Genomic DNA, 16,965 nt, shown 5'->3' with positions numbered 1-16,965 from the left:
CTAGTCCTGAGAACCACCCCACTCCCCGACACTTCACCTCTAGTACTGAGAACCACCCCACTCCCTGACACTTCACCTCTAGTGCTGAGAACCACCCCACTCCCCGACACTTCACCTCTAGTACTGAGAACCACCCCACTCCCCGACACTTCACCTCTAGTACTGAGAACCACCCCACTCCCCGACACTTCACCTCTAGTACTGAGAACCACCCCACTCCCCGACACTTCACCTCTAGTACTGAGAACCACCCCACTCCCCGACACTTCACCTCTAGTGCCGAGAACCACCCCACTCCCTGACACTTCACCTCTAGTACTGAGAACCACCCCACTCCCCGACACTTCACCTCTAGTGCCGAGAACCACCCCACTCCCCGACACTTCACCTCTAGTACTGAGAACCACCTCACTCCCTGACACTTCACCTCTAGTACTGAGAACCACCTCACTCCCTGACACTTCACCTCTAGTACTGAGAACCACCCCACTTTCTAGTACTGAGAACCACCCCACTTTCTAGTACTGAGAACCACCCCACTCCCCGACACTTCACCTCTAGTGCTGAGAACCACCCCACTCCCCGACACTTCACCTCTAGTGCTGAGAACCACCCCACTCCCCAACACTTCACCTCTAGTGCCGAGAACCACCCCACTCCCCGACACTTCACCTCTAGTACTGAGAACCACCCCACTCCCCGACACTTCACCTCTAGTACTGAGAACCACCCCACTCCCTGACACTTCACCTCTAGTACTGAGAACCACCCCACTCCCCGACACTTCACCTCTAGTGCTGAGAACCACCCCACTCCCCAACACTTCACCTCTAGTGCCGAGAACCACCCCACTCCCCGACACTTCACCTCTAGTACTGAGAACCACCCCACCCCGGGTTAAAATCTATTCAGTACTTAATGACTAGTAGCAATTTAAAGGATTTCCCCTATTGGGTCCCCTGTCATCTCGGATGTCAGTCACCGTTTATGCAAAATGTGTTCCCCTTCCCCCAAAGTATCTTTCTGACCAAATTTGGTTCAATTCCATTCAGGACTTTTTGACTAGTAGCAATTTAAAACAAATATTGAAGGACGCCAGACGTAGCCCCATGACATAAGCTCACGGGCCCTTCAACCCAGGTGAGCTACCCTTCGAGCCAGGGGAGCTAAAAATGAACAAGACATCTTAAAACTAATTTGCAGTGACTTTTTTTTAATAAATTCATCAATATAATAAAAAAATGATTGTGTAGACTTGGTATATTATATGTACACCAAATGGCATAACATAAATGGATTTAATATATAATTGCAAAGTTTGTCTATAAATTCTACAATAGCTAAACACAAATGTACAATGAAAAACGTTGGACTTCTGAGTATTCAGACATATTGTTGAATAAAAAAAAATTTAAATTCCTAAAAAGAACCCAAAAATACTATACCGACATCTCTTCTGTCCAATATATGGTCGAATTAGATGTTACCTACTAACCGACATCTCTTCTGTCCAATATATGGTCGGATTAGATGTTACCTACTGACCGACATCTCTTCTGTACAATATATGGTCGGATTAGATGTTACCTACTAACCGACATCTCTTCTGTCCAATATATGGTCGGATTAGATGTTACCTACTGACCGACATCTCTTCTGTACAATATATGGTCGGATTAGATGTTACCTACTAACGACATCTCTTCTGTACAATATATGGTCGGATTAGATGTTACCTACTAACCGACATCTCTTCTGTACAATATATGGTCGGATTAGATGTCACCTACTGACCGACATCTCTTCTGTCCAATATATGGTCGGATTAGATGTTACCTACTGACCGACATCTCTTCTGTCCAATATATGGTCGGATTAGATGTTACCTACAATACTGTCATCTATTCTGTCCAATATATGGTCGGATTAGATGTTACCTACAATACTGACATCTATTCTGTCCAATATATGGTCGGATTAGATGTTACCTACTAACCGACAATTCTTCTGTCCAATATATGGTCGGATTAGATGTTACCTACTATACCGACATCTCTTCTGTCCAATATATGGTCGGATTAGATGTTACCTACTAATCGGACATCTCTTCTGTCCAATATATGGTCAGATTAGATGTTACCTACTGACCGACATCTCTTCTGTCCAATATATGGTCAGATTAGATGTTACCTACTATACTGACATCTCTTCCTGTCCAATATATGGTCGGATTAGATGTTACCTACTGACCTGACATCTCTTCTGTCCAATATATGGTCGGATTAGATGTTACCTACTAACCTGACATCTCTTCTGTCCAATATATGGTCGGATTAGATGTTACCTACTAACCGGACATCTCTTCTGTCCAATATATGGTCAGATTAGATGTTACCTACTGACCGACATCTCTTCTGTCCAATATATGGTCAGATTAGATGTTACCTAATGACCGACATCTCTTCTGTCCAATATATGGTCGGATTAGATGTTACCTACTATACTGACATCTCTTCTGTCCAATATATGGTCGGATTAGATGTTACCTACTATACTGACATCTCTTCTGTCCAATATATGGTCGGATTAGATGTTAGTAACGCAAGTATGACACGTTACAACAGTAGAACTAATTGTGATCTAACCTTTAATGGGGATGTAATTAATCTGCTAAACCACAAAACTATATATATACTGTAATATTTCAGCCAGTGTACTGTTACCATGGTAAAGACTACATCAAGTGAGCCGGCCAGCCAGTGTACTGTTACCATGGTAAAGACTACATCAAGTGAGCCGGCCAGCCAGTGTACTGTTACCATGGTAAAGACTACATCAGGTGAGCCGGCCAGCCAGTGTACTGTTACCATGGTAAAGACTACATCAGGTGAGCCGGCCAGCCAGTGTACTGTTACCATGGTAAAGACTACATCAGGTGAGCCGGCCAGCCAGTGTACTGTTACCATGGTAAAGACTACATCAAGTGAGCCAGCACACAAAACAATTGAAAAGCAGACATGTTTTAACTGATCTCTTTAAACTCATCACATGGCTTTTACTATGTGTTAGGCCTGAAGTTCAGTTCAGACAGCACATAGCAAAAGAACTGTAAATGTGTACAAAGAGAGGTAGCAAATCAAATGATAGATATTAAATCAAAATTTAACTGAAATCTGTCCTGTTGACTTTCTGTTGTAGTTTTGCTTTCCAACAATTTTTAGTGCAGTTTTCACAAAATTCATGACAAAATAACTTGATTACTGCCACACCGTTTTGGGCCCCGCAATGTGTCTGTGCCTATACCTGAACACAGAATTACTACTTATACGCTGCAAATATACACTATGACCTTGACCTTAACATTAGTAACTTTTTCTATTCGTATAGCAGATCTGTATTTCACAGAGTATCATCATGCATGTGAATTTCAGAACATGTGCCTTCGGTAATAGCATTATAAGATGTACTTTAAAGTATATTCCTAGTTATATTTTTCGTAACAGACACCTTGATCTTGACCTTAAGGAAGTTTTTAAACCCATAATGTGCATCAGCACTTCACATTGTATTATCATGTAAAATTTAGAATGATTGAACTTCTGTACAGAGCCTTAGATGATACTTTTTTACATCATAAATAGCATTGTAATTTTAGTAACCTTGACCTTAGGTTCTTTAAACCCCTATTGCACATCTGCATATCACAGTGTAACAATACTAGCATTGTAATTTTAGTAACCTTGACCTTAGGTTTTTTAAACCCCTATTGCACATCTGCATATCACAGTGTAACACCATGTAAATTTTCAATAAAAAAGCAAGAAAAACATAAGTTGAAAGTCTGGATGGCTGGTCAGACTGACAGATTACTGGCAAACCTTAAGTACAATCTGCCATAAAAGCCAACAAAACACATAATAACTAATTGAATTTGATAGTACACTATGGAGCTAATGCCTGTTAACACTTGATTTCCATCTAAAGTAAATGTGACCTTGACTTTTAACCTTCAAAGCAATTACAAGTAAGCATTTCAAGAAAGAACTATTGTATGAAGTATCAGTTTGATTAGCAAAATCAAACTCAAATTATTGCATAGAAACTGGTTTTCTATATTTAGCAACAGTGATTTTGATCTTCACCTTTGATCTTTGACACAGAAATGCAATCCCAAGCAAGCACTTTCAATAAGGAAGCACTGTAAGAAGTTGGAGTTCAATCGGCCAAAAGAAAACTGTTATTGCAAGAAAACTGATTTTCTATTAATAGTAACACTGACTTTGACCTTTGACCTTCCAAACTGTTAATCAATTCTAAGCAAACACATTAAGAGTGGAAGTGCTGAAAGAAGATTGAGTTAGATTGGCCAAAGCAAACTAGATTTTCCATGGAAGGTGTTTTGTTTATTCATGCTTAATAACAGTGACCTTAACCTTTGAATTTTGATGCTGAAAAGCTATTCTGAGCAAGCTCTTTCAATAAGGAAGCAGTTTATGAAGTTTGAGTAACATCTGCCCAATGAAACTCAAGTTATTGCTTGGAAACTGATTTTATATTAATAGTAACAGTGACCTTGACCTTTGATGCTGAAAAACAATCCCAATAACATCATACTACACTTTCAATAAGTAGTGTGTACATGGTTTGTCAGTTTCCAGAGAAGAACTAATCGACACGGGTAATTGATAAGGGTAGGGAGCATCAAATAATGCACCTCAGATCTTCATTTTACTTAATGTAACTGTCTATCACAGCCCCTAGGTGCTGAAGAAAATGCAGTCGATTTGATTATGACAAACATGGAATCTTCCTATTGGGTAGATATTTTACTGAAATAGCCCCAAGTTTATATCTAAATTGAAAGTAAACATTTTATTGCAGTTTAAAACAACTAAATGAGAGCACCAGATATATCAATTACATGTAATATATTAATTATGTATAAGTAATAATTACCTGTAATGTATTGATTACATCTATAGGTAATATATTAACTACACGTACCAGTAAACTGTCTTGATACTCAGATGATTAAAAAGTATAGTTTTAGGTATCATACTGGTACATAAATTATTTCCAATGAACAGCAAATGGATAAACAAATTGAGACCATGCTCAAGTACATTCAAAACGCATGCATTCATTTTAAAATACCAATATATATCTTTCCAAAAATGTTTATATTTTCAAAAGGAAAAGAAAAACACATTGAGATCTTAACAATTCAAATTTTTTAGGACATTTATCATTTTAAACCAGTATTGAATGACCTTTTTGATAAAAAAGCTTTTGCTGAAACTGATTTTTTGCCCGTCCAGTCCACATAAACTTCACCATACATTTTTCCAAATTGGATCCAAAATATCTGCAGTCCACAAAATGTCCAGTCGTTTAAATTTCTTTACATTTCTGGTATATTTATTGCCTTACAAAATGTTTCGAGACCATTTTACTCCTCATTATTTACAAAATGCCATTATTATCAAATGTCCGCTCTGAATATTTCGTTCTCCTTTTTTTCACACTGTTTCTCTCTTTCAAATCATTTTCTTTCGCTCTATTTCTCCAGGAAATCAATCACAAATCACTTTCTGTCACTCCATGAACAGCTAGTTCCATTAGAACATTTTCTAGATAGTTTGGATCAGGGTATCCATGTCCGGAATAGTTTGTTCCAAATTCAGTTTTATGATGGATCTCGTTCCATGTAACAGTATCACTTTCTCCTGTCGTGGTAGATGTGCCAATTGTAAATGTCAGTCTTCTTTTCCATGCCACAATCAAAAGTTTAAGAACCTATAAAATTTAATTTACATATGTTACATACATGTATTTGTATAATAATTCTATCAATCATGTTATTTATTGACTTAATTCACAAGTTTGAATCAAGGGAATGACATCTATGTAATGTTTGTTTATTTGATGTTTTGTTGCTTTATGAACAGTTTTTGATATGTCAAGGCCTTTTGTAGTAGCTGGTGGCTACCTCTCTGAACAACCTACACAATAATGTGAGACACTCAAACTGCCCTAGTTGGGGTTAAATAATACACAAACATCTAACCTGCATCTGAGATTTGACAAGCCTAGTGCTTTACTGAATTCTACAGCATCCCTGAGGAGTACCACACATTTTCACAGTTGACGTCATTATAAGAGATATCAGACTGTGATTTGTGAGTGTTTTTGGGTCTGATTATAATTAGATTAAAATAATCTAGATTATCAATTTTACTATTTATCATTGTAATGATACATCAAACAACACCTCATATCACTGTAATTAACAACTAATAATGTTATTTACAATATCTTGACCCTGGAAAGGTCAACATTTTTCTGTGATCTTCACATCATATAAATCTGAAGCAGTTTTTGAGATTTCTATCAGTATATTATAATAATACTGTTGCAAATGTTTTTAACAATGTTTTATTCATAACCTTGTATCTGAATTAACCACTGTCAATTCCATAATCCAAATTTTTAGAGTATGTGTTGCCCAGAAATGCACACAGATAAATATTTTTGTATTCTCACCTTGCGCCCCTTTTCATTGTCAGGAAGGAAACCAACTCTGGGGAATCCTCGAGTGGAGTACCGTTTCCCTGGGTGGGGGTTGTCCGGTCCCTGCACCCCTGGGGGAATGTGGTAGAGGATCCTTATTGTGTTACAGTCCGTGTAACTTGGGAGGGGCTGGGGAAGGCGATGGAACTCCATCACACCTCGGGGACAATTTCCATGTTTCTCACCATATATCGTCTTACAAGTAGGACACTGCACACAACCATTCTGTTCAAACAGAAATTTATAAGTGTAATTCTTGTCTGTGTCCCAACTATTGTAAACCTCGTACCAAACCTATTACTTACGATACTCACATCTGTTTCACCTTAGTTGATGTCCTTCTAGATGACCACTACCAATGTTACAACAAAGTAAAAGTTAAAAACTTTATCCATACCACTTTGTACCACCCTCTGTGACCTTATGTCTCCTCTGGCTACCTATATATATAGAGGATACTGAATGGCTCACTGTTTAATATATTATGTCTCCTCTGGCTACCTATATATATAGAGGATATTGAATGGTTCACTGTTTAATATATTATGTCTCCTCTGGCTACCTATATATATAGAGGATACTCAATGGTTCACTGTTTAATATATTATGTCTCCTCTGGCTACCTATATATATAGAGGATATTGAATGGTTCACTGTTTAATATATTATGTCTCCTCTGGCTACCTATATATAGAGGATACTCAATGGTTCACTGTTATGTCTCCTCTGGCTACCTATATATAGAGGATATTGAATGGTTCACTGTTATGTCTCCTCTGGCTACCTATATATAGAGAGGATATTCAATGGTTCACTGTTTAATATATTATGTCTCCTCTGGCTACCTATATATATAGAGGATACTGAATGGTTCACTGTTAATATATTATGTCTCCTCTGGCTACCTATATATATAGAGGATACTGAATGGTTCACTGTTTAATATATTATGTCTCCTCTGGCTACCTATATATATAGAGGATACTGAATGGTTCACTGTTGAATATATTATGTCTCCTCTGGCTACCTATATATATAGAGGATACTCAATGGTTCACTGTTTAATATAACATATATTTCACGAGTATGACAGAATATCAATATTTTCATGAATGCAAAGCACGAGTGAAACATATTGAATTATTGCATTTTTGCCAGTGAAATGTAGAAATATATCGCACCAATAAATCTTATATTTTCACTGCTCATCGCTGCAGTGAAATATAAGATTTTGCAGTGAAAATATATATAAGTTTTTTCGTTTTTGACCAATCAGAGCGAATCTTTGTCGATTTTTCAAAACGAAGCGGAAATTATTTTGCTGTATTTCTGAAATATTCAGATAAGTTTTTGACAAAATACTCAATTGACGTTATCCATTCATGCACAGATTCTTCGATAATAGCAGAAAACGCTCAAATTGTGTAGATCAGTCCTTTCAAAATGGCACCGCAAGTTGACATGCAGTAACGTCACAAAGGGATGACGTCATGAATTATGTTACCGATTCCCGCACTTTTTGACACAATTAATTTTTTCGATGTTTTTAATTTTGTTTTTAAGTATATCAAATGCAATAAAAAGAAAATTGAATGGTTTCCCATTTAATATAACATATTTCACTGGTATGACGGAATATTTTGATATTTTTCACTCATGTTTTGCACTCGTGAAAATATTGATATTTCGTCATACTCTTGAAATATATGTAATATTAAACGGAAAACCATTCAATATCTTCTATATATTCTTACTATATTTTCACTGCTCATCACTGCAGTGAAAATATAAGTTTAATTAGTTTGATAAATTTCTATATTTCACTGGCAAAAATGAAATAAACATATATATTCAACGTAACTTCATTTAAAAAAATAACTTGATAAAACAGATAATGTTTTACAGGGAACAACACAGTTCCTAGGTAATATGGACAGCCATTTCAATATAATAAAATTTAGTAGCAGTATATTCTATATAAATACAACTGTTACATTGTTCATACTAGATAGTGTTTTTCCCTTACATTGGCCCCACTCTCATACATGATGTTGATACAGAGTTACTTCCCTTACCTTGGCCCCACTCTCATACATCATGTTGATACAGAGTTCCTTCCCTTACCTTGACGCCACTCTCATACATGATGTTGATACATAGTTACTTCCCTTACCTTGGCCCCACTCTCATACATCATGTTGATACAGAGTTCCTTCCCTTACCTTGACGCCACTCTCATACATGATGTTGATACAGAGTTACTTCCCTTACCTTGGCCCCACTCTCATACATGATGTTGATACAGAGTTACTTCCCTTACCTTGGCTCCACTCATTCATGATGTTGATACAGAGTTACTTCCCTTACCTTGGCCCCACTCTCATACATAATGTTGATACAGAGTTACTTCCCTTACCTTGGCCCACTCTCATACATGATGTTGATACAGAGTTACTTCCCTTACCTTGGCTCCACTCTCATACATGATGTTGATACAGAGTTACTTCCCTTACCTTGGCCCCACTCTCATACATAATGTTGATACAGAGTTACTTCCCTTACCTTGACGCCACTCTCATACATGATGTTGATACAGAGTTACTTCCTTTACCTTGACGCCACTCTCATACATGATGTTGATACAGAGTTACTTCCCTTACCTTGGCTCCACTCTCATACATGATGTTGATACAGAGTTACTTCCCTTACCTTGACGCCACTCTCATACATGATGTTGATACAGAGTTACTTCCCTTACCTTGGCCCCACTCTCATACATAATGTTGATACAGAGTTACTTCCCTTACCTTGGCTCCACTCTCATACATGATGTTGATACAGAGTTACTTCCCTTACCTTGGCCCCACTCTCATACATAATGTTGATACAGAGTTACTTCCCTTACCTTGACGCCACTCTCATACATGATGTTGATACAGAGTTACTTCCCTTACCTTGGCCCCACTCTCATACATGATGTTGATACAGAGTTACTTCCCTTACCTTGGCCCCACTCTCATACATGATGTTGATACAGAGTTACTTCCCTTACCTTGGCCCCACTCTCATACATGATGTTGATACAGAGTTACTTCCCTTACCTTGGCCCCACTCTCATACATGATGTTGATACAGAGTTACTTCCCTTACCTTGGCCCCACTCTCATACATGATGTTGATACAGAGTTACTTCCCTTACCTTGGCCCCACTCTCATACATGATGTTGATACAGAGTTACTTCCCTTACCTTGGCCCCACTCTCATACATGATGTTGATACAGAGTTACTTCCCTTACCTTGGCCCCACTCTCATACATGATGTTGATACAGAGTTACTTCCCTTACCTTGACGCCACTCTCATACATGATGTTGATACAGAGTTATGTCCCTTACCTTGGCTCCACTCTCATACATGATGTTGATACAGAGTTACTTCCCTTACCTTGACGCCACTCTCATACATGATGTTGATACAGAGTTACTTCCCTTACCTTGGCTCCACTCTCATACATTGCACTGATGCAGAGCTTGTGGAACATATGGGTACATTTGCTGAGCTTGAAAACAATGGTAGCCTCCTTTTGTCCCTCCCCATATCCCGATGGATGTGTCAGCTTTTCACAGCAAATACAGCAATCCTACATAAAAATCAAGTTCAAATGATCTTTTCTCTCTCATTAAATAGGACATATCAGGCTATATAATCATCAGGATTGTAGATCCAATATTGATTTCACTATAGATATAGAAAAGTGGTGCTATCTATCTGAGTGTTGTTAATACATATCTGATGCTGGACTCAGTTGTTTTAATCAGATCATACTTAAAGCAAGGCTTTTATTTGATAGTCTAACTTTATGTTTACCACCTGAAGATATGATTTACAAAAAAATAATAAATTTAAACTTTTCTCAAGGTAGCGCTTTTGCAAAGCTCAACAAATAGCTTGCCCAGGATTTTAAGTTGAACATAACATCCTCTCTCTATACATATGACAAACCTCTTCCTCTGGGGACGTTTCCATCACTGTAGCATACTTCTCCAACACTTCCAAACCAGACTTGTCTAGAAGTAAATATCATATATCTAATTAGTTCATGAGATGTGACTACGTGCTTTTTTGAAAGTGGTAAGGTGTGGCCTTTGACCTTTAACATTGACCAATGATCATCAAAATTGGCCTTTGACCTTTAACATTGACCAATGATCATCAAAATCCAATCAAGTGTAGAACTTGATGCTGTGATGTTATAGTGTGAATATGAACTAGATCAGTCCTGGGGTTCATTGAGTGTCTTTTGTAACTTTTTAAAAAATAATGAGCATTTCAAATGTGACCTTGACCTTGACCCATGATCACCAAAATCTAATGAAGTGTAGTAGCCCTTGATGACATGATGCTATGTTGTGAACATGAACTAAACCTGTCGAGGGGTTCAGGAGAGATCACGAACACAAGGTTATTACAGACAGACAGAAGGACATGCGCAGCCGAACAAAACCTGTCGAGGGGGTTCATGAGAGATCACGAACACAAAGTTATTACAGACAGACAGGACACGCGCAGCCGAACAAAACCTGTCGAGGGGTTCATGAGAGATCACGAACACAAGGTTATTACAGACAGACAGAAGGACACGCGCAGCCGAACAAAACCTGTCGAGGGGTTCATGAGAGATCACGAACACAAGGTTATTACAGACAGACAGAAGGACATGCGCAGCCGAACAAAACCTGTCGAGGGGTTCAGGAGAGATCACGAACACAAGGTTATTACAGACAGACTGAAGGACACGCGCAGCCGAACAAAACCTGTCGAGGGGTTCAGCAGATATCACGAACACAAGGTTATAACAGAACAGACAGACGGACACGCGCAGCCGAACAAAACCTGTCGAGGGGGTTCATGAGAGATCACGAACACAAGGTTATTACAGACAGACAGACGGACACAGGCAGCCGAACAAAACCTGTCGAGGGGTTCAGCAGATATCATGAACACAAGGTTATTACAGACAGACAGAAGGACACGCGCAGTCGCACTAATGGATGCCCAGGCTCACAGACAGAAGTGAATGAGGGGTATAATATGGATTGTTGGGGATACTATCTATGCTCATTCCAGTGTCGGTTTAGTGGACAAGAGGAAACATCATGCCAATGTGACATCATAATTCAGTGAAATAGTTAATTCCTAAGTTAGGCCCATTAGACACAGACAGTAGATCTAGATGACCTAAATGTTTAATCATACCTTGATTAACACTTCCTCAAACAAGACTGGCTAAAACAGTTTTTCAATAATGTTATTGAACATTTCATTAACTTAAGTTAAAAGTACAGTATTAATACTCAGTAAAATTTAGACCCATAGCCTGCTAATAGTTAAACTTATAGAAGAAACTGGAATTATATACCTTCTTTGTCAGGAAATAAAGAAGCATATTTCCCATGAGAAAAAAAGAGAATCGAGGAAAAATAGTACATGCATATCTGTTTCCTGATAGGAAAGTTTGAAGAGAGGAGGCAATATACTTCAAACATTCATTTAATAATCATTTAATCATTTATCTATTTTAACCATTGATCTATTTAACCATTAAATATCTATTTATGTATTTTACATGTATAAGTTGCTTTTCAAGCAGCTGTAGAGTATTATGGAGAACCAGAAGACAAACATCTGGCGAGTGATGAATACTGTGGTTCCTACATACCTGTAGAATTCTGTTTTTTGGAAGCTTTAGGAACATTGTTCGGTATCCGTCCCTCTGAGGGAGGATCAGAGGATGTAGCTACACCTGAGCTCCCATTGGACGATAACAGAAGTGGAACTGCTGGTGACGCTAGGATACTTGTGGCACCTCAAAGATAAATGAAACATTTATAGAGGACATGTTTCCTCATGATTACACTGAATATCATTTATTGGTGACATTTTTAAACAATGTTTTATTCAGGAAGTATTGCCAAAATGGTTCAATTACTCTCACTAATTTTACTACGTAACAAAATTAATATGAATTATTAATTTACTTTCCATAAACTTACTTGATACAACAGGACTGATACGACTTCCACTTCGAGACTTGTTGAATAAGTTGCCTGGGATTGGCAATCTGTAAAAGAAGGATATTTATTTAGAGAATACAGTGTATTTAATTACCTCCCTCTATATAACAGCTCTCTCATCATCAAAATATTTCTTTACTTACAGGATCATTTGTGTTTCTTTGGAAACTGATCGGGGACCATCCTGTATGTTGTGTCATGTCCAAGACACTAGATTCCAATCTGTCTGGATTATAAGCATGTAGCAGTATGGTACGGTACCAACCATTACAACAGACCGTCACAATTACCCCGGTTATTGATGGGTCAAACAAACATTTATAGGTGGTCTATACAGACAGACCTAACTGTATACGTTGATATTGGAGTTTTTTTCATCTATCACCATGTTTGATATATACAAACTTGATACTATATGGTCTGTGACCTTTATCACACAGTAACATGAAGTACCAACCTGTTAGTAATAAAACATCTCTAACTGGCATTAATATTTGAAGTACTATATTAGGTATTGGGTTAGTGTCAGTCAATACCATAGCCGATAGATTTGGTGTGATTTCTTTACTTAGACAATTATTCTGATTCTCTCTAAAAGTAAATTAAGATAATTATAAGATCCCATGTTTACAACTAGTCAGTGCCTAGTTATGTCAGCCAATACACACACTCTATCTATTCTGCCAGGGAGGGGGGCGGGCACCATTGCTCACTCCCTAACCATGTAGGTTTGTGTTTCTCGGATAAATAGGCTGGTCATGCCCAGTGCTGTCATGGTTGTACTTCATTCTAATTGCTCTTAATGGCATGTGATCATGATGGGCCTCCGTATGTTGTTCAGTGAGGTAGTCACCAACTACTACAAGGAGACCCCGCTTCAAAATGACCTTGGCTGTTCATGGGGCGATTATACACCCAACAAACAAGATATATCCTGGAATTAAACATCAATGGGCTAACACACAAAACCTCAAACTCAAAGGCTTCAGCACAATGACATTTGGGCTAACACACAAAACCTCAAACTCAAAGGCTTCAGCACAATGACATTTGTCCAGACTATCATATTTACCCAGCTATAAACCCATGCCTAATAATTAAACCCTATCATTATATATAGTATACTTCATTCTGTAAAGTCGTCAGCTAAACATGTACATTTATATTTACAAAAAAACAAATAAGTCCAAAATACCACAGAATCCATTTGGATCACAATAAAGGATTCCACATGGAAGACTTACAGCCGTTTATACTGAGGATATCTTCGCGTAATGAAGTTCTGCATTGGTGCTGTCGTTGAAATCCAGTTACAACATGACAGAAATTTAATTAGTGACTACAGACTGACTATTCCATTGGGACAACATCTCCTGACCGACTTCATCAAACCTCTTCTGAATATTTTACATTGTTTGGCCATGGCATATTATCTCCAAAGAGTAATCATGCTAAAATTAGAACACAATGAATCATATCACTTAAGTATATTCACAGGAGGTGGGTGAATTATTGAAAGAAAAAAAGACATTTGGTTAAAAATGGATCAAAAATAAAGAATAAAAGAAACCCTTAAATATATTTTCTTAAAGGAATCAAGATCAATGTGAAGACACAATAAATCATTATATAATTACGATTTAACAGATTTTCCTGCCCAATAAATACTACATCATTTCAAAAGTCATTCACTTTAATTTAGAATTGAAATCCTTTCACTGAAAAAAATAATTTGTCAAGATTAAAAATGATTCAGGAACTGGTTCTAGACAATCATCCAAGGATTTGTTTGGGATTTAGGTAATACTCGTTCTTGAATATGCATATAAACTCCCAAATTATGACCCATAAATCATATTTTCATAGCCAAAAAGTCCAGAAAACCAAGTATACTTATTATAACTTATTATCAAAATCTCAATTATACACAATCAAAACCACATACCAGAGACTACCAAAGATCAATATCACAACTATACTATTCGCAGAAACAAATAACACTTACATATACAATGTATATTCAACTTTGAAATGAATGAATTGATTTGTTCCAGCATTCATTTTCACAGCAAACTGTATGTCTTAATATTATCACAGTAAACTGTATGTCTTAATATCATCACAGTAAACTGTCATTATCAGTCACTTCAAATAGTATACAACTGTACTGCAGTAACAGATGTGTGACCTTTACAGTGTCTCACACAAAACAATTATTAACCTTGATACACCACCCACAGCATCAACACTGAAAAGTAGAACACAGTATCATTGACCTTAACACATCGCTACATATGACCAAGGAAAGCTGATGGTCATCCCTAGTGGTATAATGAGAAACCTGATCCCTCACATCCAATAGAAATTGACCATATGACATAAACCACAGTTAGAATTGTCCACTTGAACTCTTGATCTAGCATGTTACGGTGACATTAGAATATAAAACCTCCATGTTCTGTAAGGCGCCATGTTAGATTTTAGGTCGACTGACATCAGCGTGTTTAGAAACATCACGGAAATATTGATCGGAAGTCTGAGGGACCACTGATAATTCACAATCTAATTCACTAGACAGTTTGGCGTGCATGGCTGTTAGACATTCCACTTGTGCACAGTAGAAACAATCCTGATTATTTGGGAGGAATTTAAGCTGCAGAGTTTATACAATCATAGGAATTCCTGATGATATTCTCAGTCTCAACAGCAATGTTAAAGGTTCCATGATAACTTTTAATCAAGATGTACAAACTTGATCAATAAATTTACAAACATACAGAAAACGGATGTTGTATATATATTATGCATTATTTATTGAGTAGGAATTTCCTGTGGTGTACAATATATAGGATCCTATACCAGCTCTCATTCAAATTAAATCTATCAAACAATATATTTATTATGTTTCATTTTAGACAGCATTTGACTTTTAAGGAAAAGTGTCCTAAGTTAGGTCTTGGTAAGTTATGCCTTGGTAAGTTGGGCCTTGGTAAGTTAGGTCTTGGTAAGTTAGGCCTTGATAAGTTAGGTCTCGGTAAGTTAGGCCTTGATAAGTTAGGCCTTGGTAAGTTAGGCCTTGATAAGTTAGGCCTTGGTAAGTTAGGCCTTGATAAGTTCAACCTTGGTAAATTAGGCCTTGATAAGTTAGGCCTTGGTAAGTCAGGTCTCGGTAAGTTAGGCCTTGATAAGTTAGGCCTTGGTAAGTTAGGCCTTGATAAGTTAGGCCTTGGTAAGTTAGGCCTTGATAAGTTCAACCTTGGTAAATTAGGCCTTGATAAGTTAGGCCTTGGTAAGTCAGGTCTCGGTAAGTTAGGCCTTGATAAGTTAGGCCTTGGTAAGTTAGGCCTTTATAAGTTAGGCCTTGGTAAGTTAGGCCTTGATAAGTTCAACCTTGGTAAATTAGGCCTTGATAAGTTAGGCCTTGGTAAGTCAGGTCTCGGTAAGTTAGGCCTTGATAAGTTAGGCCTTGGTAAGTTAGGCCTTGATAAGTTAGGCCTTGGTAAGTTAGGCCTTGATAAGTTCAACCTTGGTAAATTAGGCCTTGGTAAGTTAGGCCTTGGTAAGTTGGGCCTTGGTAAGTTAGGCCTTGATAATTAAGTTCAACCTTGGTAAATTAGGCCTTGGTAAGTTAGGCCTTAGGTAAGTAATTAGGCCTTGGTAAGTTAGGTCTTTTAAAGTTATTTTCCAGTTGATTGTAAGTCCCTCCAATTTTCTACTGTAAACAAGCCTTCATACATTATTTTCCTGCTAAAGAAGAGCTTCACATCACTTTTCTACTGTATTCAAGCCTCCGTACATCATTTTCCTGCTTAAATAGAGCATCCCACAACTTTTATACTGTATTCAAGCCTTCATACATTATTTTCCTGCAAAAGTAGAGTGTCCTATTAACTTTCTACAGTATTCAAAGCCTTCATACATTATTTTCCTGCTTAAAGTAGAGTGTCCCATTAACTTTTATAAATACTGTATTCAAGCCTTCATACATTATTTTCCTGCTAAAGTAGAGTGTCCTATTAACTTTCTACTGTATAATCCTTCATACACTAATTACAACCATTTGTACAATCATCTCAAAGGTCTTGTTAGTTCAACTTGGCATCCGTCACAAATGTCTGTCTTGTACTTTATAGTGGTGCTGCCGGCATCCTAAACACAAATGTCTGTCTTGTACTTTATAGTGGTGCTGTCGCATCCGTAAAACACAAATGTCTGTATTGTACTTTATAGTGGTGCTGCCGGCATCCTAAACACAAATGTCCGTCTTGTACTTTATAGTGGTGCTGTCGCATCCGTAAAACACAAATGTCTGTATTGTACT

At 37.5% G+C, this 16,965-nt stretch overlaps 1 protein-coding gene across 5 annotated transcripts in view; it reads right to left on the bottom strand.

Moving 5' to 3' along the window:
- Window positions 1-1,193: 1,193 nt before the first annotated feature.
- Window positions 1,194-16,965, bottom strand: part of LOC117333594 (E3 ubiquitin-protein ligase DTX1-like) — a 33,698-nt gene continuing 17,926 nt past the window's right edge. The window contains exons 3-10 of one of the 5 annotated variants that reach the window (XM_033892955.1): window positions 12,624-12,691; window positions 12,290-12,436; window positions 10,573-10,637; window positions 10,064-10,210; window positions 6,544-6,795; window positions 2,141-5,796; window positions 1,989-2,089; window positions 1,194-1,886 (exon numbers count right to left, since the gene is read on the bottom strand). In XM_033892955.1, coding sequence (XP_033748846.1) covers window positions 5,578-5,796; window positions 6,544-6,795; window positions 10,064-10,210; window positions 10,573-10,637; window positions 12,290-12,436; window positions 12,624-12,691 — 898 coding nt within the window. In that variant the 3' untranslated portion in view covers window positions 1,194-1,886; window positions 1,989-2,089; window positions 2,141-5,577. Of the gene's footprint in view, window positions 2,090-2,140; window positions 5,797-6,543; window positions 6,796-10,063; window positions 10,211-10,572; window positions 10,638-12,289; window positions 12,437-12,623; window positions 12,692-16,965 lie in introns of all 5 variants that reach the window. The other 4 variants (XM_033892954.1, XM_033892952.1, XM_033892957.1 and 1 more) reach the window with 4 other exon arrangements.

The sequence above is a fragment of the Pecten maximus genome, chromosome 8 (genome assembly GCF_902652985.1).
Source record: "Pecten maximus chromosome 8, xPecMax1.1, whole genome shotgun sequence".
NCBI lineage: Eukaryota > Metazoa > Mollusca > Bivalvia > Pectinida > Pectinidae > Pecten > Pecten maximus.
Note: the sequence above shows the minus strand (reverse complement) of the source record. Positions and strands in the feature narration are given on the sequence as shown.